The sequence below is a fragment of the Geotrypetes seraphini genome, chromosome 1, assembly GCF_902459505.1.
Source record: "Geotrypetes seraphini chromosome 1, aGeoSer1.1, whole genome shotgun sequence".
In the NCBI taxonomy this organism is placed as follows: domain Eukaryota; kingdom Metazoa; phylum Chordata; class Amphibia; order Gymnophiona; family Dermophiidae; genus Geotrypetes; species Geotrypetes seraphini.
This window is the reverse complement of record NC_047084.1, coordinates 216,424,167-216,447,058: the sequence shown is the minus strand read 5'-3', so window position 1 is coordinate 216,447,058 and position 22,892 is coordinate 216,424,167. Positions and strand designations below refer to the sequence as shown.

Sequence of the window (22,892 nt, the reverse complement as noted above, 5' to 3'; positions counted from 1 at the left end):
AGATGAGGTCACACCATGGAGCGATATAGGGGCATTATAACATTCTTAGTCTTGTTAACCATCCCTTTCTTAATAATTCCTAGCATCCTATTTGCTTTTTTGGCTGCCGCCACACATTAGGCTGAAGATTTCATCATATTGTCTATGATGACACCCAGATCCTTTTCTTGGGTGCTAATCCCCAAGTGGACCCTAGCATCCAGTAACTGTGATTCAGGCTATTCTTCCCAATGTGCATCACTTTGCATTTGTCCACATTAAATTTCATCTTCCGTTTGGACGCCCAGTCTTCCAATTTCCTAAGGTCCACCTGCAATTTTTCACAATCTGCATGCGTTTTAACAACTTTGAACAGTTTAGTGTCAAATAAAAGAGACTCAACTCATGCACATTTATATTACGTAGTTATTTAAACATCTTGATCATATCTTCCCTCTCTCGCCTTTCCTCCAAAGTATACAGATTGAGATCTTTAAGTCTGTCCCCATACACCTTATCACAATCACATATCATTTTAGTAGCCTTCCTCTAGACCGACTCCATCCCAAGAGTAGCATAAACCTGTTGGTGTTACCTAGGATTTCTACATCTATGGAGGTTGGGATTGCTTCTTTAAAACATTCTCGTCTTTATTATAGAGACCTTTTAGGAAATGTGGCTTTGTTTCAATCTTCCCTTTCTGGGCAACTAAGAGATTGTCTGGTGAATAAGGTTATAACTGGCTTTGGAAATCTTAAAAAGCTGGAATTGAATCAAATTGCTCTAAGGATAACTTGAGTATCCAGGGGAAGTCAGAAAATTTGGAGTATCTATTAGAAGTTCTGAAGGTTTCTTAAATGTCTTTCTGTCCTATTTCAGCAATTGACAGAGGTTGTACCATGTAACCAATTGACAGAGGCTATACCATGCAACCACAAATCAACAAAATAATAAAAACATCATTCGCAACTATGAGAAACCTAAGACAAATTCGAAAATTCTTCGACAGGAAACAATTCCAACTTTTGGTACAATCTCTTATCCTTGGACTAATAGACTACTGCAATGTACTATACCTCCCCTGCCCAGCGATCATGATAAAGCACATACAAACAATACAAAATACAGCCCTAAAACTCATCTATTCACTGAAAAAATATGACCACATCACAGAGGCATACCACGACTCACACTGGCTCTCAATACAAGCAAGAGTACACTTCAAATTCTATTGACTACTATTCATAGCTATTAACGGACACAGCCCAACCTACTGGAACAACTGACTAATTCAATCCACCTCAACCAGACACAGGAGAACCCACTCACTATTCACACACCCGCCAACCAAAAATGTCAAACGAAGAAAACTATATGACAACCTAATGGCCACCAGAGCAACAAAACTAGACAGACAACTCACCAATCTGCTATCTTTGATCACAGATTACAAAACCTTCAAAAAAGAAACTAAAACTCTACTCTTCAAAAAATACATAAAACCTATTTAACACAACCAGTTCCTTCCCAAGCACCACCTACTACACTGTCTACTCCTTATCAAATCTAAAATGTTCAAATTACCCAACATGTATTACCTAATTTCACGACAATTCTTATGTAATCCGTCTAAATATCTTGTAACTTCATGACAACTCTTATGTAATCCGCCTTGAACCGCAAGGTAATGGTGGAATAGAAATCACTGATGTAATGTAATGTATTACTTAGCTCAAGGAAAAAGGAAAACTGTTGATTGCCAGCCTAGATCAGTAGTCTTTGCTAATTTTTAAATCAGGGTCACAAAAAGAGCTGAGAAGTATCTTCCTATATGGGGCTACAACACCGAACAATGCAAATTGACATCCATGACCACCAGAACACCTTGCCACACATACAGAACACAGATTGCCCTTCTTCAAATACAGGATAAGTGACCACAAACTAAAAGTAATATTGTAGACAAAAATTAAACTGAAACACTGAGATGCCAGACTGCATGCAGTGCAACACCAGAGAAATAGAAATAGAAATACAATACAGTATAGTACAAAACATATTCTGCTTTAGATTCCACTTATTACTGTTCTCCGGGTGATTTTATTTTTCTGATTATCTCGTTATCTCTAGTTCTGTTTCCCTCTGTCGGCTCTCTTAACTCTGTTTCCAGGGTCTCCTGTCCATTTGCTATTCCTTTTTTCTGCTCCTTTCTTCTTCACTTCTTGCCCTACATCCATTGTTAGCACTATTATTTCATGTTCAGCTTGCTTCTACGTTCAGTCTCCTTCTCACATATATCTAATTTTCCATCTCTTTCTCCCTTCCATTCATGTAAAGCATGTCCTCTATCTATCTCTCTCTCCTCTTCTCCTCCCCTCCATGTGCAGCAACATTTCCCTTCTCTCTTCCTATCTTCTCACCTTTATCCATGTGCAACATTTCCTTTCTCTCCTCCCTTCCCCTCCATCCATATGCAACATTTCCCTTCCCTTCTCCTCCTCTGGTCTCATCTCCCCTTTTCCAGCAATGCCCTTCTTTTACCCTATCCCTATTTACCCTTATCATTCAGCATCTTTTTGCTATGTGTCTGTCCCTCTCCATGTCAGATTCTCCCCTCAGTCTTACCTTACTCCCTTGCTCCCATACCCCAACCACCAAACAGCATCAACCACTCTCTTGCCTAAATCCCTCTTGGTCTAGTTTTTCTCTTCCCTTGTGGTCTAGCATTGCTCCCTCCCTCCCATACAGACCTTCAAGCATGCGTCTCTTTGCAGACAGCAATTAAGCTAGGCTGCCTCTGGCCAGCCCTGTCTAAGGTGCATCAGAGGAGACAGGATATAGTAGAGAAAGGCCCCAGGTCATCCAGAGTCAACTTGGTTTAATCACTTTTGGCAAAGACTCAGAGGTTTAGAGGATCGCAGAGGGGAGGAGAGAAAAAAATAGGGAGAGATGTCAGATCCATGGGAAGGCTCCTGCCTGGCTAAATTCCATTGAGCTAGCTAGCTACTGATATTAAGCAGCACTTAACTTAGTGCTGCTGAATATCTCCACTAACCAGCCAGTTCCTTACTGGCTATATTAAGAATAATCCATAGGCAGAGTTTGGGCATAGCCAGCACTTAGCCAGTTAAAGGTGATTGCTAGTTAAGTTTTAAAGTTAAGACAGAACTACTGTTCTAACTTTATTCACCGAGTTATCTGGGCACCAGTCTGAATATCAACTGTTGCCTGGTTAACTTCCATGTCAGAAAACATAACCAGATTTTCAATGCCAAGAACCATGCATGCCTCAGGATTACATATCTGAGGTTAGGTCAGCCTATGACTGGAATCAGCTTACAAACCACTTACCACTGTGTGCTTGTTTATTCCTCATTTTACAAAGGGAATATATATATATATATGGGGGGAAAAGTTTCATGTCAGCTTTTACACTTGCTCAACAGCACAGATTTAGCAAATATGCCTCTCTGGCATTGAAAAGTCACCTAAAAAAAATGCAAAACATAGCAATTTACAGTTTTGCTCCATATTTGTCATTCCTTGGGCATCTAGTTTTATGAATCCCATACACACGTACATTGCAAAAATCATTTACATCTATAAATACCAGCATTTACATATTCAAAGCCAGAGTGATGCTGCTATATTTTTCTACAATTTTTTGCTTGGCTTTTGTGATATTTTACAAAAAGCTCTTCGTTCAATGATCCTTTTCTAAAATAGCCTTCAAATTATAATTGTCCATCCCTTTTCCTGCCTAGACAATGTAGACAAAATTGCTCTTCTTCAGTTATTAGTGACTTTTAATTTCTAGGCCCATATAAATTTAATTGTCTTAAGCAGACAGAAGCATGGGAAGGATATGACTTACTGCAGTGTGCCTCATCACTCCAGTCATCACAGTCATTGTAGCCATTGCATAGTAGTTTCTTGGGGATACAGATTCCAGTAGCACACAAGAAGGTCTCCTGTCCTCTGCATACCGCTACAGGAAACAGAAACAAACAAAGGTGAATTTACAATCTGAGAAGACTCTGAAATGTAGTAAGTTTTCAAGGTTGCCTTATATTCATTGAATAGTCATCTAATTCATGGTCTCAAGGATATCCATACTGCTCACAGATCATTAAATCAAATGGAAATATATTAATTGGCATATATGATCTTTAATGGAGTTAGGGTGAAAATGTACATGGGATAACAAATCTTCCCCATTATGAAATTTATAATATCTTTCCTTATGGTTTCTCTAATTCATATAAACCAGTCAACACAAGATCAGTGCAGGGGGTGCAGGGGGTGCAGTCCGCACTGGGCAGTCTTCATAATGGCGCGGCAGCACCCCTCCTCCTCTTTGCCCCCCCCTGCTCGTTCACTGGTCCGTAAGCACCCCTTATCTTCCATGTACCTTTTTGGTGCTTTCTGACCAATTCTGGGGCCCACACCCTAGAAGTGACGTCAAAGGGGAGCCAACACCGATGTATACTCTGGTGCAGTGGGAGGCTTGAGCGGTGGCTGGTTCTCCAAAGCACCGTAAATTTTTTCTCAAATTTATTAAATCGCGTGTGGTGGTATTTGAACTTGTTTGGCGGTATTTGATTTTATCTGGTTTGCTTGACAGGTGTTTGAGTTTTTTTGATGATTGTTTGGTGGTATTTGATTATTGGTGCCAGTATGATGAATTCTTATTTTTACTTTTAGAACTGCATGTGTGGTTTTAACATCTCCAGTCCTTGTATTACACATCATCCATAGGTCTTCAGTTCTTGTTGATCTTTAATACTTTGGGACAGTGACAGTTTTGGACCAGATTCAGCCAGTATTTATACTAACTTAGCAGATTTGGCATTCTTACATGCAGCCACCCCAGTATAACGAAGATGAGTGTTCCAAAGAAGAGAAAAACCTACCGTTTTCATGATGAATGGGAAATGGACTACTTCTTCATCATGGTGAAAGACAAGTGTTGTTGTCTAATTTGTAACGCCCCAGTATCCTTGCCCAGAAAGGGTAATCTAGAACATCATTATAAGGCTCTGCATAGCAATAAGTTTGATGCTGATTTTCCACCCAAAAGTGAAATTCATAAACTGAAGCTCAAAGAACTTAAATCAAAATTTGCTACTCAGCAACAGTTGATGGCAAAGCCAAGGTCACATTCGGTCAATGCAACCATAGTATCCTTCAAGGTCAGCAACCTGATTGCAAAGAAATGCAAACATTTCACTGAAGGTGAATTTGTAAAAGATTGTTTTTTTGAAGCAGCTGACAATATTTTTGAAGGATTTAAAAATAAGAAAGAAATCATAGTTTCTATTCAAGATGTACAATTGTCAAGAAACACCGTCAAGCAGCGAATAGAAAAGATGTATGGAGACACAACTGAACAATTGTTGGAGGATGTTTCAAATTGTGTTGCTTTCTCACTCCAACTGGATGAATCTACAGACATAAGAGACATAGCCCAGTTACTAGTCTGTATCTAGATGGTTTTTGAAGACTTCAGTGTTAAAGAAGAACTACTTGGAATGATTTCTTTAAAAGGGAGAACTACCAGTCAGGAAATATTCAGTTATTTCCAGTCTTTTGTGGCAAAGTGTAATCTTCCATTCCAGACTTGTTTCCATCTCTACTGATGGAGCAAGAGCAATGACAGGTGAGGTTAAGGGTTTCATAGCCCTCTGTAGACAACATGACGACTTCCCAGATATCCTTTCTTACCACTGCATCATTTACCAGCAAGTTTTGGTAAGCAAGAGACTCAATACAAAGACTGTTATGGACATCACTTTCAAAATTGTAAATTTAATTTGTGGAAGATCACTTCAAAGATGGCTTTTCAATCTTACACTTGATGAAGGGGCAGCAGAAATCATTTTGCACACAGATGTAAGGTGACTAAGTAGGCACAAATTTCTGCAAAGATTTTGTGATTTGCTGAATGAAATAAGAAGTTTTTTGAAGGAGAGAGGAGATGACCAAGCAGAGTTGGAAGCTGAGGGGTGGTTATGTGATCTGGCATTTCTCGCTGACTTTACAGGTGAACTAAGTGATATGAACCTTGAACTACAAGGTAAAAACAAATGCATTCACGAGATGATGAATACAGTTTCATCTTACAAGAGCAAATTTAAGCTAATGATGACTGACCTTGCAAACAACACCTTTGATCATTTTCCTAATACACAGGACTATCTGGGACAATATCCAAATTTTGTTTTTCAGAACGAGAAGTATGTGACAGAAATCTGTTCTGCTATCCAGAAATTCAAAAACAGATTCTGTAACTTCCAAAAAATTGGAACAGTTGTGGACATTAAAGAAACTGCAGCTGCTATCAGTAAAAATTACTTATTGAACAAGCCATCTCTTGAAAATGAAATATTAACCCTTAAAAATAACATTTCTCTCAAGACCCATGCTGAGCAAGAATCGTTTTGGAAGCTAGTGCCTAGAGACAAATTTCCAAACTTGAGAAGATGCAGTGAAGCTGTACAGTGCACTCCTGTTTCGGTTCAACTTATTTGTGTGGATCTGCGTTTTCCCATCTGAAAATGACAAAGAGTACACAACGTTCCAACATGACAGATGAACATCTCCAGGATTCCCTGAGACTGGCCCTCATGCAATATTCACCCAACTTCAAAAAGCTGGTGGATGGGAGTCACGTGATGTGGTAGGCTAGGACAGATGCTTTCTGCCTGAGCTCCCGTATCCCGAGTCTAAAAATTTAATCTTTAAGCCTTACTGCAGCGCACACGATCCTGCCGGGAGATCGCCTTTGCTCTTGGTGAGTGCATGGACAAATTTTTGAAATTTAATTTTAATATTATATGTAAGTGTATTAATTATTGTGCACTTCTGTAGTTTAAAAATTGAATAAAGAATTAAAAAAAAAAAGAAATCGCCGGCGCTTCCGATGGCCACTCGTACCACGAAAAAGGACCATGACCGCTTGACTCCTGCTGCTGACAAGATGGCGCCGGGGACCTCGGCCGAGGTTAGTCAGCTTTCCCTGGAGGAGCTGAATGTCATAATGCAGGCGGTCACTCTAGCAATGCAGCCAGGCCTTGATTGTTTGTCTGCCCAGTTACAGCGGCTGGAGACTCTGCTAACGGACACTAACCACCGCACTATGGTCTTGGAAACACGTGTTTCCCAGCTAGACGACACCCAGGGGTCCCACTCTGCAACCTTACTAGACTTACAGGATCTTACATGTAAGCAAGCTAAGAGACTGGAAGACCTGGAAAACAGATCCTGCAGGTCTAACCTTTGTTTCCTCGGGATATCTGAGACTGTGGCAGGACCTGCTGTTTTGCAGACTTTGGAAAGCTGGCTGAGACACTTTTCCTTTGCAGGAGGATGTGGGCCCAATATACCTGGAATGCGCCCATCACTTGGGCAGAGAACTAAATCGAGAAGTACGCCCGCGCATGGTTATTGCCAAATTGCTTAACTACAACCATAAAGCTGAAATTCTGAGAAAATATAAGCAAATTAGGGTTACTATGAAATTTGGCGATTCTGAAGTCCGCATATTTCAAGACTATTCGGCCGCTTTAACTGAAAAAAAGAAATTGTTTTACCCATTATGTTCTACTCTGGCTGAGATAAAACTTTGGTTTATGTTTCTCTATCCAGCAGTTCTACGCCTTTACCATCAAGGCCAGTGGCATACTTTTGACTGCTCTCTGGAGGCTGCCAACTATCTTAATACACACCTGCTTCACCCACAGGAACCCACTTGATTGTGGCAAGAGACATTGCAGAGTGTTTCACCTTTTTGTTAGATGGATTTACTGCCTGCTGCACTGGAGCACTATGGCTTTCTACTTTTGTTGCATTTACTTATGTTGTTTGTATTACTGTATTTTCACGCAGATAACGCGCACCCGTGTAAAATGCGCACACGGGTATAGCGCACAGAAACCACGATTTTATGTACAAAAACTTTTGTATACCGCGCTCACGGGTATACCGCGCATGCAGCCCGACTGTCCTTTCACCCGCCCCGACTCTCCTCTGGCCACCCCGACTCTCCTTTCGCCCTCCCCGACTCTCCGTGCGCTGTCCCGACTATCCGTTCACCCTCCCTGACTTTCCGTGCACTGCCCCGCCTCTCCGTGCGCTGTCCCGACTCTCCGTTCACCCTCCCTGACTTTCCGTGCACTGCCCCGACTCTCCGTGCGCTGTCCCGACTCTCCGTTCACCCTCCCTGACTTTCCGTGCACTGCCCCGCCTCTCCATGCGCTGTCCCGACTCTCCGTTCACCCTCCCTGACTTTCCATGCACTGCCCCGCCTCTCCGTGCGCTGTCCCGACTCTCCGTTCACCCGCCCTGACTTTCCGTGCACTGCCCCGACTCTCCGTGCGCTGTCCCGATTCTCCGTTCACCCGCCCTGACTTTCCGTGCACTGCCCCGCCTCTCCGTGCGGGACGACACCCCCACCCCCCTTCCCCGTACCTTTGGTAGTTGGCCGGACAGACGGGAGCCAAACCCGCCTGTCCGGCAGGCAGCCAACGACAGAATGAGGCCGGATTGGCCCATCCGTCCCAAAGCTCCGCCTACTGGTGGGGCCTAAGGCGCGTGGGCCAATCAGAATAGGCCCTGGAGCCTTAGGTCCCACCTGGGGGCGCGGCCTGAGGCACATGGTCGGGTTGGGCCCATGTGCCTCAGGCCGCGCCCCCAGGTGGGACCTAAGGCTCCAGGGCCTATTCTGATTGGCCCACGCGCCTTAGGCCCCACCAGTAGGCGGAGCTTTGGGACGGATGGGCCAATCCGGCCTCATTCCGTCGTTGGCTGCCTGCCGGACAGGCGGGTTTGGCTCCCGTCTGTCCGGCCAACTACCAAAGGTATGGGGAAGGGGGTGGGGGTGTCGTGGGGGTCGGCCAGGGGGGTCACGGGTCGGCTGGGGGGGCGGTCGGAGGTTCTTGGGGGGGGCGGTCGTTGGAGGGAGGGGGGTTTGCGTCGAGGGCAGGAGGGCCTGGGATCCCTCCTGCCCCGTAGTGCGGGGTGGGGGTAGGGGGTCGCCGTTGCCAGGAGGGTTTGGGCTCCCTCCTGGCCCGATATTGTCGGGGAGTTGGGGAGTTGGCCGGGCAAGAGGGCTTGGGCTCCCTCTTGCTCCGATCGTGGATGCGGGTGCGGGTGAGAGCGCGTGCGAGCGGTCATTCAGGGTGGGGGTGCGAGCGGTCCTGCTGGGGGGGGTGAATCGGGCGTCGGGCAGGGTGGGAACTATGTAAAAAAAATTTTGTACACCGCGCTCACGCGTATAACGCGCGAGGGGTATGCGCGGTAGGTAAAAACGCGTATAACGCATGCGTTATATGCGTGAAAATACGGTACACACTTTGACGTTTTGATACCTGTTACTCCCTTTGTTTTTGATATTATACAAAAACTAGTATTTTAGCCCATTACATTAACGGGTGCTAGAATATATGTCTTTCTGTCTTTCTTTATTTCTGTCTCTCTCTCCCTCCTGCTGTCTTTCTTTCTGTCTGTCTCTCTCCCTGGCCCCCTTTGTCTGTCTGTCTTTCTGTGTCTCTCCCTGCCCTTGTGTCTTTCTTCTTTTCTTTCTGTCTCCCTTCCTCCCGCTGTCTGTCTTTCTTTCTATCTGTCTGTCTCTCTCCCTGCCTCCTATGCAGCAGCATTTCTCTCCCCCCACTTCTCTGTGCAGCAGCCACAGCAGCATCCCTCCCCCCACACCACTTCCCTGTGCAGCAGCAGCATTTCCCCTACCTCCCCTTTCCCTTCTCGCGGTCTAGCCAGCTTCTGTAGTCCCTTGCCGCCCCACCCCCCTTCCCTTCCCTTCCCTTCCCGCAGTCCCAACAAACCTGCCGACTCCATACAATTTGCTCTGCCGCGTCTCTGATGATGTCATCAAGGACGTGCTAGAGTAAATCAAGGTAGTAGAAGGCTTCGAAGCAGCATGTGTAGAGTGCTGCAGACTGCTGGAGTTGGCAGTTTGGAGTCGGCACCGCGGGAAGGGAAGGGGGGGCAGGAAGGGACTAAGTGAGCTTGTTGGATTGCGGGAAGGGAAGGGGGGGCAGGAAGGGACTAAGTGAGCCGGTCAGACGTCGGGAGAACTGACTTACCGATCCTGTGGAGAGCAGGGAGTCCAGCGCTGGCGGCCAGTCCTGCGAGTGTAGGAAGGGGCTGGGGACTCGCGCATGCGCACTCCTGCGGCCATGGACCTACAGAACATGGAACAGGGAAAATGGAACACGCAAGTAGGAGTGCGCATCGCAGCTAAGGTTTTATTATATAGGATATGGTTATGGGAGATTGTATGTGTGGCTGCTCTTTTATATGAAGTGATTTTTGTTGTGACTCGGGGCTCAAGGGGCATCTTTTCATGCTCTGACACATTTGTAAAGCCACTTTCAAGTGGGTCTGTGATTGTGTTTTCTCTGGAGGGAATGGAGAGATATGTGGAGAGGGGGGTGGGAGGGAGGATTGAGGGATGGGATGGGGACATTCAGGGGTTCCTTACTATGTGGTTGACTGCGAACACCTTTTTGCTATCTGCTATCACAGTATTTGAGAGAGGAGATCCTTTTGTTTTATTATGTAGATTTGTTCTAATGATCCTGTTCCAGGGTTTTTTTCTCTGGGATGGGGACATCCTGTATTTTACAGTTGTGGCCCTATTACTGTATTGGGTACTTTCTCGATCATCTTGGGTTAGGCTGGGAAACTGAGATGATGCCTTTCCACCTCTAACAAACTTACACATAGTTCATAACTCTCACCATTTATGTCCTTAACACATGCGATGAAAATAGTATCGTGGAATGTCTCAGGTATAACCTCTCCTGTTAAGAGAATAAAAATTCTGAATCAATTAAAACGTCATAAGACGGACATTGTCTGTCTGCAGAAAACCCACTTGACTGATATAGAACATTCCAAATTAGGCAGAACTTGGGTGGATGCAATATATGTGGCTTCCTCACCACAGAAACGAGCAGGCGTAGCCATACTAATTCATAAATCCTTGCCTTACACAGCCCATATAGTAGAGGTGTTATTTGTTGCTTCATTTGACGGTGGGTACTTATTAGTTCTATCTTCTGAATGTATACGCACCCAGTGTGTATGATCATTCATTCTTTGAGAGTCTAACTGCGTTGCTGCTGAAGTGGGTGGCAGATCCAGTGTTTTTGGCGGGGGACTATAATCAGGTTTTAGACCTGAGTTGTGACCGCTCCACTCCTGGGATATCCCCAGGGGGTTCGCGGACACGAGGCATTCCATATCTTTGAGCAGCATTGGATTTGGTTGACCCCTGACCTCTGCTTCATACTACTGAACAAGATTACACGCATCGATTGTGTGCACATGGAACGCTCTCTAGAATTGATTATATTCTTACTACCAGACATTCCTTTCTAAATGTTGATGCAACGGTTATCAGCCCCTCCATTATATCAGATCATTCTTTGATTTGGGTAGACGTGAATGTGAGCTCTGGTCTGAGAGGCCCGTCCCGTTGGCGTTTTCCTAGCTACTTGTTTCAAGATGACAGTTTTAAAACGTTATTGCAAACTAAATGGGAAGAGTATTTGGAATTTAATGGTCAACATCATCCTAACCCTGACTTGTTCTGGAATACTGCTAAAGTTGTTCTTTGGGGGGATTGTATTGCCTATGTTATAGTCCAAAATAGATGATTGTCTAAGGAATTATTTTAGAACAAGACTTGGCGGCAGCTAAATGTCAGTATAATATTCATCCGTCTTCTGCTGCGAAGAAAAATTTACTTTCCATTAAGACGGCCCTCAATTCTGTTATAAATGAACATACGGTCAAGATGTTTTACCAGAAGTTTAAATATTATCGCTATGGGAACCAATTGGGAAAATTACTCGCTCATTTAACAAAACGGGCGAAAGGCCAGAGATTTGTTTTGGGTCTAAAAGATAGCCTTTGCAGAACACACTGTAAAGATATTAGCCTTTGCGGATTATTTACTTTTTACTTTAACGCAATTCCATCACTCACCTTTTTCATTCTCTTGAATTGTTTCAGTTTTATTCGGGTTTTATGTTGAATTACCAAAAATCCAAGGCATTAGCAGTTCCCTCTACCTTACAGGACACTTGGGAGGGCAATTTTCCCTTTTCGTGGGCCCCCACCTCAATTAAATATTTGAGGATCTGGTTACCTCGGGATACTATTATTCTTTATGCATGCACTATTGACCCATTATTGGAGGAAACCTTACAGTCCCTCAAAATTTGGTCAACTTTTCCTTTATCAGTGGTGGGACGGGTGGCCCTATTTAATATTGTCTTATTTCCCAAATGGCTATACAATTTTCAGGTACTTCCCTTATTATTGTCTCAAACTCATAATATCCAACTTACTAGAGGCCTACAACGTTATATTTGGGAGGGTAAGAGACCACATATGACATTTTCCAGGATGTGCCTGCCTAGGGAGAGGAGGGTGGGGTATGGGCTGCTAAATGTACGATGGTATGCAATGGCTTGTCAGATGCGACACATTAATGACTGGTTTTGAGGCACCTCTTGTTTTACTGCTACTCAGTTGGAATTAATGTTGTTACCTCCCTATCATATTAGCTATTTGCTCCATATTTCTGCTCCAGCAGGTGGTGGCACAATATCCTATATTTGCCCCTGCACGGCGGACGTGGCGATGGGTCTGTAACTGTTTGAAGTTGTCATCTGTATCTACTCCATACTTGACGATCCAGGGCAATTGTAATTTCTTGCCTGGGCTACAAAATGCAACTTTTAAGCGGTGGGCTGATCAAGGAATACAATATTTATTTCAGTTGTTTACTGAAGAAGGACATTTGGCTTCCTTTTCCTCATTACAATCTACGTTTGATTTACCAGCAGCATATATTTTTGCCTATTATCAAATCCGACACTATGTTCAATCGCTGCCAGCTAGTACTTTGACAGAGGACTGCAGAGAGGCCATATCCGAACTATTCAGTTTTTCTTCTCAACAACTGGTGCCTCTTCGATTTCAGCATGTGATGCCTACGTGACAGCCAATCAGCTCCTAATTTGGAGGTCTTGGCAACTTCTTGGGCAGACCTTCACTGCTCTTTGACTGCCTCACAACTACAACACATGCTAAAGAACCTGCGGAGGGTGTCTGCTAATGTTATCCATTGGGAACTTCAATTGAAGATTGTTTTACGACTTTATATATCACCCATGCATGCCTATCGGACGGGGATTACTCCGGTTCATACTTGTCCTAAATGTGCACAAGCTCACGCTTTGTTGGTACATATGCTTTGGTCTTGCCCCCGCAACCACCAGTTTTGGCTCTGTTTGGGCTACTATACTACTACTCTGTGGGACCTGCACTGGACTCTAGCCCCACAAGCACTATTCAGATACTATAATATTACATCCCCCAAACCAAAGGGAATGACAGCTTTTATTGCCAGAGTGATGCTTCTGGGCAAGAAAGCCATTTTAACCAATTAGTTATCTAGTGATCCGCCTTATGGTCAATGGCGATCGTTGATGATTGCCCATACCTCTTTGGAACGAGGCAATTCGGTAATCTTGATGCAGAACCTGGCCGCCGCTTTTGTCTGATTTGGGAACATTTCTGGATGGATCTTACTCCTCGAGCTCGCAGTCACCTCTTGAACTTGTGATTTTATAGTTCTTTTGTGTTAAATGCTCCTGAACTGCTGTTTAACCATGGGAATTGGGGGGAAGGGAGGTTGGGGGGAAGGAATGTGTTGTGCACCTCTGTAAGAATTCAGTTATTTTCTATTGTTTGCCTTACTAGCACTTCTTTGAAAATTTAATTAAAATATTTAAACACAAAAAGCTGGTGGATGAAATGCATGCTTAGACGTCTCATTAATGAGCAAGAGTGAAATATTAAAGATTGTGCATGATCAGCTTGGATCAATACTTGACCTAAATTTAACACAAATTACTCAATAAAAGTTAAAGAAAGTTATTAAGACAATTAAAGAAAGTTATTACTCAATAAAACTTTAAGAAAAAATGTACTTTCCATTTCCCCTCGCAGTTCTTACTGGATCTTCGTCTCTCTGTTTTGTTTTTGCTTAACAGCTGATCACATCCAAGTAAATGACAGAAGGTTCATTAAAAATGGGGGGGAGGGGAAATCCTCCAACTTTATTGGGTTAAAATTTAATTTGAAACTTAATTTTCATGGTGGTAGATCACCGGCACTTTTGGACTTTTGGCCAGAAAAAGTAGATCACGACCTGTTCGAAGTTGGCCATGCCTGCCATAGAGCAATACAAGGTCATTAGAAGATTTTCATCTTTGATTTCCATTCCGTTCCTGATAATTCCTAACATTTTTTATGCTTTCTTAGCTGCCGCTGAACATTGAGCTGAAGGTTTCAATGGATCCTCAACAATGACACCTAGATCCTTTTCCTGGTCGGTGACTCCTAACACAGAACCCAGCATTACATAGCTATAGTTCGGGTTCCACTTTCCCCCATGTATCACTTTACACTTGCTCATATTAAGCATCATATGCCATTTTGATGCCCAGTCTCAAAGGTCCTTTTGCAATTTTTCACAATCTTCTTGCAATTTAACAACTTTGAACAACTTTGTGTCATCAGCAAATTTAATTATCTCACTAGTTATTCCTATCTCTAGATCAGTGGTCTCAAACTCGCGGCCCGGGGGCCACATGCGGCCCGCCAGGTACTATTTTGAGGCCCTCGGTATGTTTATCATAATCACAGAAGTAAAATAAAACAGTTTCTTGATCATATGTCTCTTTAGCTATAAATGACAATATTATTATTAAGATTTGGCCAAAAGGAAAGATTTATAAACTATGAAGAGTTTTACCTCATGCAAAATTGTCATTTCTTTAATAAGACATTAACTATTTTTTCCTGCGGCCCTCCAAGTACCTACAAATCCAATATGTGGCCCTGCAAAAGGTTTGAGTTTGAGACCACTGCTCTAGATCATTGATAAATATGTTAACAGACCCAATAGAAACTCTGATTGCCCTTAGAATCCTAGGATACATCCATATAGCCCCATGGCTTTGTCTCTTTTCAGCTTTGCTAGCTTTATGCAAATACTTTTTTCTAAAGTGCCTCCACCGCACTCCATAAGAACATAGGAATTGCCGCTGCTGGGTCAGACCAGTGGTCCATCATGTCCAGTACTCCACTCTCACAGTGGCCCCCAGGTCAAAGACCAGTGCCCTAATTGAGTCTAGCCCTACCAATATGTATCCTCGCCAACAATCAATGATCTGTCTCTAATGCCCACTTCAATAAATAAACAGAAATATTTGCTTAGCATTGCTTCTCAGTGTTCCTATTCTACAGTACCTCTAGCCTTTCTTCTTTCACTAACATACTTAAAAAGCTAACTTGCTTTACCTCTTTGGCTATCGTTATTCCAGTCACAATAACACCTGCAAAAGAGGCAAGTTAGTTCCTACACTTCCCACTAATGTAAGCATGCATATGGAACCTTGTACCTCAGTAAATCAATTCTAACTTTGCCTTATCTATCATTAACATTTTTAGCCACAACAGTTGCTATCTTTGACCTTTTGAAAGCCCAACTGAGAGGAAACTTTATGCTTCTAAAAAAATCTGTAAGCAGAGATTCAGGTTCCTACATATTTGGGGTTCTTCAGCATGGAGAAAACAACGACTCAGGGGTGATATGATAGAGGTCTATACAATACTGAGTGGAGTAGAAATGGTAGATGTGAATTACTTGTTTACTCTTTCCCAAAATACTAGGACTAGGGGGAATGCGATGAAGCTACTAAGTTGTTGATTTAAAACAAGCCGGAGAAAATATTTCTTCACACAACGTGTAATTTAAACTCTGGAATTCATTGCCAGTGAATGTGATGAAATCAGTTAGCATAGCAGGGTTTAAAAAAGGTTTGGATAAATTCCTAAAAGGGAAATCCATAGGTCATTATTGAGATGGCTTGGGGAAATCCACTGCTTATTCTTAGGATAAGCAGTATAAAATCTGTTTTATTACTTAGGATCTAGCTAGGTATTTGAGAGCTGGGATGGCCACTGTTGGAAACAGGATACTGGACTTGATGGACCTTTTAGGTCTGTCCCAATATTGCAATTCTTATGTTCTTATGTACACTGCATTCCAGTTCAGAAGCTCTCCTTAAATTTTTGAAAGTCAAAATATCAATACAACCTTTTCTGTCTAGAATACATTTCTGATGTTAAATATTTCAATCCTTTCATTTCTAGTGGATTTAGAAAAGAGGGAGAAACCTGAGAGCCGAGGCTAACTGATGGCTTACTAGCACACTACTCTGTTACATTCATGTTTGTATATTTTCATTTTGATTTATTCCTAGTGACTTGAGAAATGTCTATTCAGTAAGAAAGGAACAGATTTCAAACATATGCTTCAACTGTCGTGCCAGGGAAGCTACATGCCAGCAAATCAAATTAATTATGGAACCAAACCATCTGGTGTCCAGATGATCACCTGCAAGTTCAGATAACATTGATTTCTCCAAGGTTTATAGGCTTACTGTATTGTTGCTACTGATGTTCCTGCCAGGCAAATTCATAAAAGACTATTTGCTTTTATAGCAAAAATAAAAATATAAAACACATCTGCTTCAGTAAAACATTTACTAAAATCTATCAACGCTAAGGACGTCCAGAGAAAATGAATTATTTTCAGGGGCATAGCACAAGACGGGGGTTTCTTTAAGGCTTAGTTTGAGGGTTTTGCATTCTCATTAAGAAAGAAGGCATAGGGCTCCTTTTACAAAGGCACGCTAGCAGTTTAACCACGCTAAACCGCCGGAAGCGCTAGCCGCTACCGCCTCCTCTTGAGAAGGCGGTAGTTTTTGGCCAGTACGGGGCTTAGCGCGTGATGAAAACTCATGCACGTTAACCCCGCTAGCGGGGCTTTGTAAAAGGAGCCCATAGTGTGTGAAAGAATAGTCAAGAGCAACTTTCTTCTAGTTATCATATTGCCATTTTTTCCTTTACTAAGAATATTTGTGTGTGGAGGGGGGGGTTAGTTATCAGTTATGGGTTACTGTTAAGATGGGTTATTTTACTACAAGTCGTTATTTAAGCGCACGGTCTCATTGCATAAAAGAGGACACTCCCTTAAAGTGCAAGTAAACTATGAGCTCAGAACAAAGACATTTAGCACCTGCTTCATTGCACATGCATAGGGTTACCATATGGCTCCAGAAAAAGGAGGACGGATTGAGAAATCCGGGTTTTACTTCCATTGCTTTTTCTGGAGCCACACAGTAACCCTACACATGTAGAACTGCATAAACAGACAAACAGCACAGGAGAGCTGGACCCAGTCTGTCAGCTGATTCACAAAGTAGAGGCCAGTCCATGGTCCTATGGTAGTAGCTACAGCAGCATGGATTTGTAAATAGGCACAGCACCATTCGTAGACATTCCTCTCCCAGGCCCTACCCCTCCTGTCTTCCATATAAGAGACAAGATTTAGAAGAGGAACGTGCACTGACCGCTCTTTTCTGCCTCTGCTTCTGTCATCAGATCTTGGAGAGAAGGATGCAAGAGCATGGAAAAGGGGTTTATGAGAGGTTTCTATTCTACCTACTTTGGAGGCAAGGCGGGAGAGGGGAGATATGATAGAGATGTTTAAATATCTATGTAAGGAAGTTCTTCTGCACCCAGAGAGTGGTAGAAATCTGGAATGCTCTTCCAGAGGCTGTTATAGGGAAAAGCACCCTTCAGGGATTCAAGAAAAGGTTGGATAAGTTCCTAAATCAGCCCTAACTTCACGTATTATTAACAACGCTAAAATTGACAAAAAATTTACCCTTACTACCCCAGCAATAACAATTATGCTACCACTGTAACCTCCATTTACACACTTCTTGTAAGCTGTATTAATCCTTGCCCTGAAAATGTCAAAAGATCTACTATTTACTACTCTAGTATATCAACCGTTCTTCCATTGTAACCCCCGTTTATAAATCTTTTGTAAACCGCCTTGAACCGCAAGGTAATGGCGGAATAGAAATCCCTAATGTAATGTAATGTAACATACGCAGGTAAAGCTAGACTCAAATAGGACACTGGTCTTTGACCTAAGGGCCACCGCGTGAGCAGACTGCTGGGCACGATGTACCACTGGTCTGACCTAGCAGCGGCAAATCTTATGTTCTTAAATAGCATACATTACTCCTCCATTGGCAGATGATCTAATTCTAGCCCATTATTTTAGTTCAAAAATTAAGAGTTCAAGGAGAATTTATTCTCATACTGATTATTTAGATTTTCATACTGTATCCTCTCAGAAAGACACAAATCATGCTGACTTAGGGGTCCTCTTATTAAGGCACGCTAACCGATTTAGCATGTACTAACTGATTTAGTGCGCGCTAAATGCTAAGGTGCCCATATAATATAATGGATGCCTTAGCATGTAGCGCACACTAAATTGGTTAGCTCGCCTTAATAACAGGTTCCCTTAGACTGGAGTTCTTTCAATAAACCAGATTGGAATAACTTTATAAAATTATATAAGTATGAAAATCATTCTGGATTCTTGCTCTCCAGCAATCATGAAAGCAGCCCCATTGGAATTTAAATTAGAACTGTTGGAATATTTGGCATACAGTTTGGAAATTGGTAAATTTCCCACCACTGAAGGACATATTATAATTACTCCCATTGTTAAAAATCCTAAGGAATCAATAGCAACAATAGCAAATTATAGGCCAATTGCATCTATCCCTTTCTTTGTAAAGATAATGGAAGGTCTTGTTCAGTCTCAATTGCTGGAATATCTGGAGCATCATTCTCTTTCGCATGAATCTCAATCAGGTTTTAGGCCATTGTACAGCACTGAGACAGTGATTGTTGCTATTTTAGACAACTTATTTAATCTGTTTAGCAAAGGATTTAGTGCTTTGGTGATGCAATTCGATATGAGCTCTGCTTTTGACTTGGTTGATCACAAAAAAATTATTAAAGTGTTTGGATGCTATGGGCATTCAAAATAAGGTTCTTGAATGGTTTTGGGGTTTCCTCACATCACGAATTTATCAAGTTTGTATTAACGACAATCTCTCAGGTAGATGGAGAAATCCATGCGGTGTCCCCCAGGGATCTCCATTATCCTCTTTGCTCTTTAATGCCTATTTGTCCTCATTAGGGAATAGGCTATCGCATTTGGGAATAAAGCTGTTTAGTTATGCGGATGACATAACAATCATGATTCCTATTCCAGGTTCTCTTTCCCAAATTACTCATATCTTTACTGAAGTAGTTAAGGGAGAGTGTGGCGCAGTAGTTAAAGCTACAACCTCAACACCCTGGGGTTGTGTGTTCAAACCCGTGCTGCTCCTTGTGACCCTGGGCAAGTCACTTAATCCCCCCATTGCCCCAGGTACATTGGGTAGATTATGAGCCCACCGGGACAAACAGGGAAAAATGCTTGAGTACCTGAATAAATCCATGTAAACTGTTCTGAGCTCTCCTGGGAGAACAGAATAGAAAATTGAATAAATAAATAAGTTAATGGCACAATGGATGACCAAATTTAGATTGAAACTATAGTAAATTCAGAAAAAACAAAATTTTTCTTTGCCTCTCCACGCCAAAATTGCATTGGAACATCTCTGACTATCTATCCAATCCACTCGACTATTAAGATCTTGGGTGTAATATTGGATCATAATCTGAGCATGAGGAACCATGTAGATGTTCCGGTAAGGAAAGGTTTTCACACATTATGGAAACTGCATGCTATCAGAGCATACTTTGATACCTCATCGTTCAGACTGTTAGTTCAGTCTTTGGTCCTGAGTCAATTGAATTACTGCAATATCGTTTGTTTGACGGGTACACAGAAAAATGTGCATAGATTGCACATTATTCAAAACACAGCGGTCCGACTTATTTTCAAGTTAAAGTATGATCATATTACTCCTTTTTTTTTTGTGAATTGCACTGGCTGCCGATAGAAGCCCGGGTACAGTTTAAGCTTGGCTGTATTTGTTATAAAACCATGTTCGGGCTTACACCTAATTATCTTGCGAACTTGTTTTCATTCATCAATAGTAAAATACTAGATGTTCACATGCAATATTTACCTTCCCATCTGTTAGAGCAGTGTGTCTCAAACTGCAATTCTAAATGTGCCGCGGAACACGGAGGAGGAAGAGAGGCGCCTGTCAACCAACTGCTCGACTCGGTTAGCAGTGAATTAAACATAAACATTAAATTTTTTAAAAAGGAGTAAACTAAAATGTCTTAATTTCTAAAAATTTTTAGTACACAGGAAAGTTTTCAGGGCTTTCCGGAATGAAAGGAAGGGGCCTAAACCACCAACACCAGCGGTAGCTCATTCCAGAGCTCTGTTAATTTGAAAGCGAAAGAATGACTAACTTATTAAGGCACGCTAACCGATTTAGCATGTGTTAACTGATTTAGTGCGCGCTAAATGCTAAGATGCCCATATAATATAATAGATTCCTTAGCATTTAGCGCGCACTAAATTGGTTACCGTAGTTCGTCTTAATAACAGGTTCCCTTAGATTGGAGTTCTTTCAATAAACCAGATTGGAATAACTTTATAAAATTATTTAAGTATGAAAATCATTCTGGATTCTTGCTCTGGATTCTTTTACAAAGCCGCGCTAGCAGCTGCGCTGTGCTAACGGCCCCGAAGCCCATAGAGATTTAAAGGGCTTCGGGGCTGTTGCTGCGCGGCTTTGTAAAAGAGGCTGTAAATCTAAAAGTTATGTTTTTACCCCTAAGGGAAGGAAATGTAAGTTTTAATTTTTGAGAACTTCTGGTGGGATGAGCTCTATGCACATTCCAATCTAAAGGAACCAGAGTGTAAAAGATGCCAAATAGAATCTTAAATGCAATTCAAATGCACTTGAATTGAGTTCTAAGACACACAGGAAGCCAATGTAGTTCCCTAAGCAATCAAATTTAAAATTGACTAATCCACAAAAAGTCAACTTTCTAGACCCCACAGTTTCATCAACAATGGCCATATACAAACATCTATACACAGGAAACCTATGGACAGATGCATCCAATGGACAGGAAGCCAATGTAGTTCCCTAAAAAATCAAATTCAAAATTGACTAATCCAGAAAAAGATCAACTTTCTAGATGCCACAGTTTAATCATCAATGACCATATACAAACATCTATATACAGGAAACCTATGGACAGATGCAGCTACCTCCACAACTCCAGTTTGCACCTTTCACAAACAAACAAAAAATCCACTATACACAGCCAAGCCACACAATACCATTGTATCTGCTCTGACCCAAGACACAGCAATAAACACATCAATATCCTGACTGAATTCTTCAAACCAAAAGAATACAACTCCAAAATGACCTTCAAGAATATTGCCTCTTCCCTTAAAACAGCAGAGAAAACCTTTTTGAAGAACAAAGAAAAGAAAACCACAGGGAAAGCTCCCTTTGTACTGACATATAATGCAGAGCTGGAAAAACTGAGAAAAATGATAAAAGATCTACAGCCACTACTCAAGAAGGATAAATTACTGACAGAGATACTCCCATCTTCATCAGCCACCTAATCTGAAACAAAAATTAGAGAAAAGCATGCTCCCAATACAAGCCCAAAAATAAGAGAATACAAGCCCAAAAATAAGAGAATGGCTCATGTCCCTGCAATATATGCAGTCAACAATGTGCTCCTCACAACCCCGTCGGCTCTCCCTCTGACGTCATTTCCTCTGCACGGCACCCAGAAGTGACATCAGCGGGAGAGCCCACGGGGTTGACTGCCATGAACAAGTTCCACTAGAGGTATGGAGAAGAGAAGGGGGCGCCCGCGTTGAGGGAAGGAATGGAAATAAGCGGGGAGGCAGAGAGGGGGAGGGGTGTCGGCACTCCCACCAACATGGTGCCTGGGAGGAAACACCTTTTTGTATGCTCATTTTCAAATGTGATATACAGTGCTCCCCTGAAATTCACAAGGGTTCCGTTCCAGGAACCCCCGTGAGTTTCAAAAAACTTCAAATGTCAAAAGGCAGGGGAGGCAGGATAGGGCAGCTGGAGAGGCAGGAGAGGGCAGCTGGAGCGCCAGCTGGTGAAGAAATTCACTCGCGGTCTGCTCCGACCGCCTTTTCCTGTAGTAAAGTCAGGCTACACTAATCAGGAGCTGCTTTGACACGCAGCTCCTGATTGGTGTAGCCCGACTTTACTACAGGAAGAGGTGGTCGGAGCAGACCGCGAATGAGTGCGCCCGCAATTCGCGAACCGCGAATGAGTGCGCCCGCAATTCACGAACCGCAAATTCGTGGGGGAACACTGTATATGATTCAATGCAAAACTTGTGAAGAAGGGTGCTGTACCGGAGAGACAAGCCAGCTGCAAAAAACAAGAATAGTAGCAGAGTAACATTCTATATATGGCACCTAAAACATCAGCGCTGACTAGAACGATTCTACAAAGTATGCATATCTTTTATACAATCATACTTTGCACCAGTGTGTGATGCATAACTTAGGTACAGGCATTTAGGCCAGCTAAAATAGGTTTAAATGCCTGCACCTAAGTTATACACACATCGGGCGTATTCCATAATAATGCACCTGATGCCTCCGATCTGCCCCTGACCATGCTCCCTTTTCAAATTCACGCACTGCGGCTGGTGCATACTTCTTTTAGAATCGCGCTGAGTTGTGCTTGCCAATTACAAGGTGTTGCTATTGGTGCCAATTAGCCCAATTAATCAACTAAGTTGTGAGCGTACATTGGCTGTGTGCACTGAAGTATGCACACAACTTTAGCCACCATATATAGAATTTGGAGATAGTAAATGATGGCAGATAAAGACCTGAATGGTCCATCCAGTCTGCCCAACAGTTGGCAGTACAGGAAAAGGGTACAGATAAG

The 22,892-nt window shown here is 42.6% G+C and overlaps 1 protein-coding gene across 1 annotated transcript in view; it reads right to left on the bottom strand.

Annotated features, from left to right (window-relative positions):
* The window catches only part of CORIN (corin, serine peptidase), a 280,593-nt gene that overhangs the window by 120,525 nt on the left and 137,176 nt on the right, over nt 1–22,892 (bottom strand). Inside the window, exon 6 of the mRNA XM_033946076.1 lies at nt 3,854–3,967. Coding sequence (XP_033801967.1) covers nt 3,854–3,967 — 114 coding nt within the window. The remainder of the gene's footprint in view (nt 1–3,853; nt 3,968–22,892) is intronic.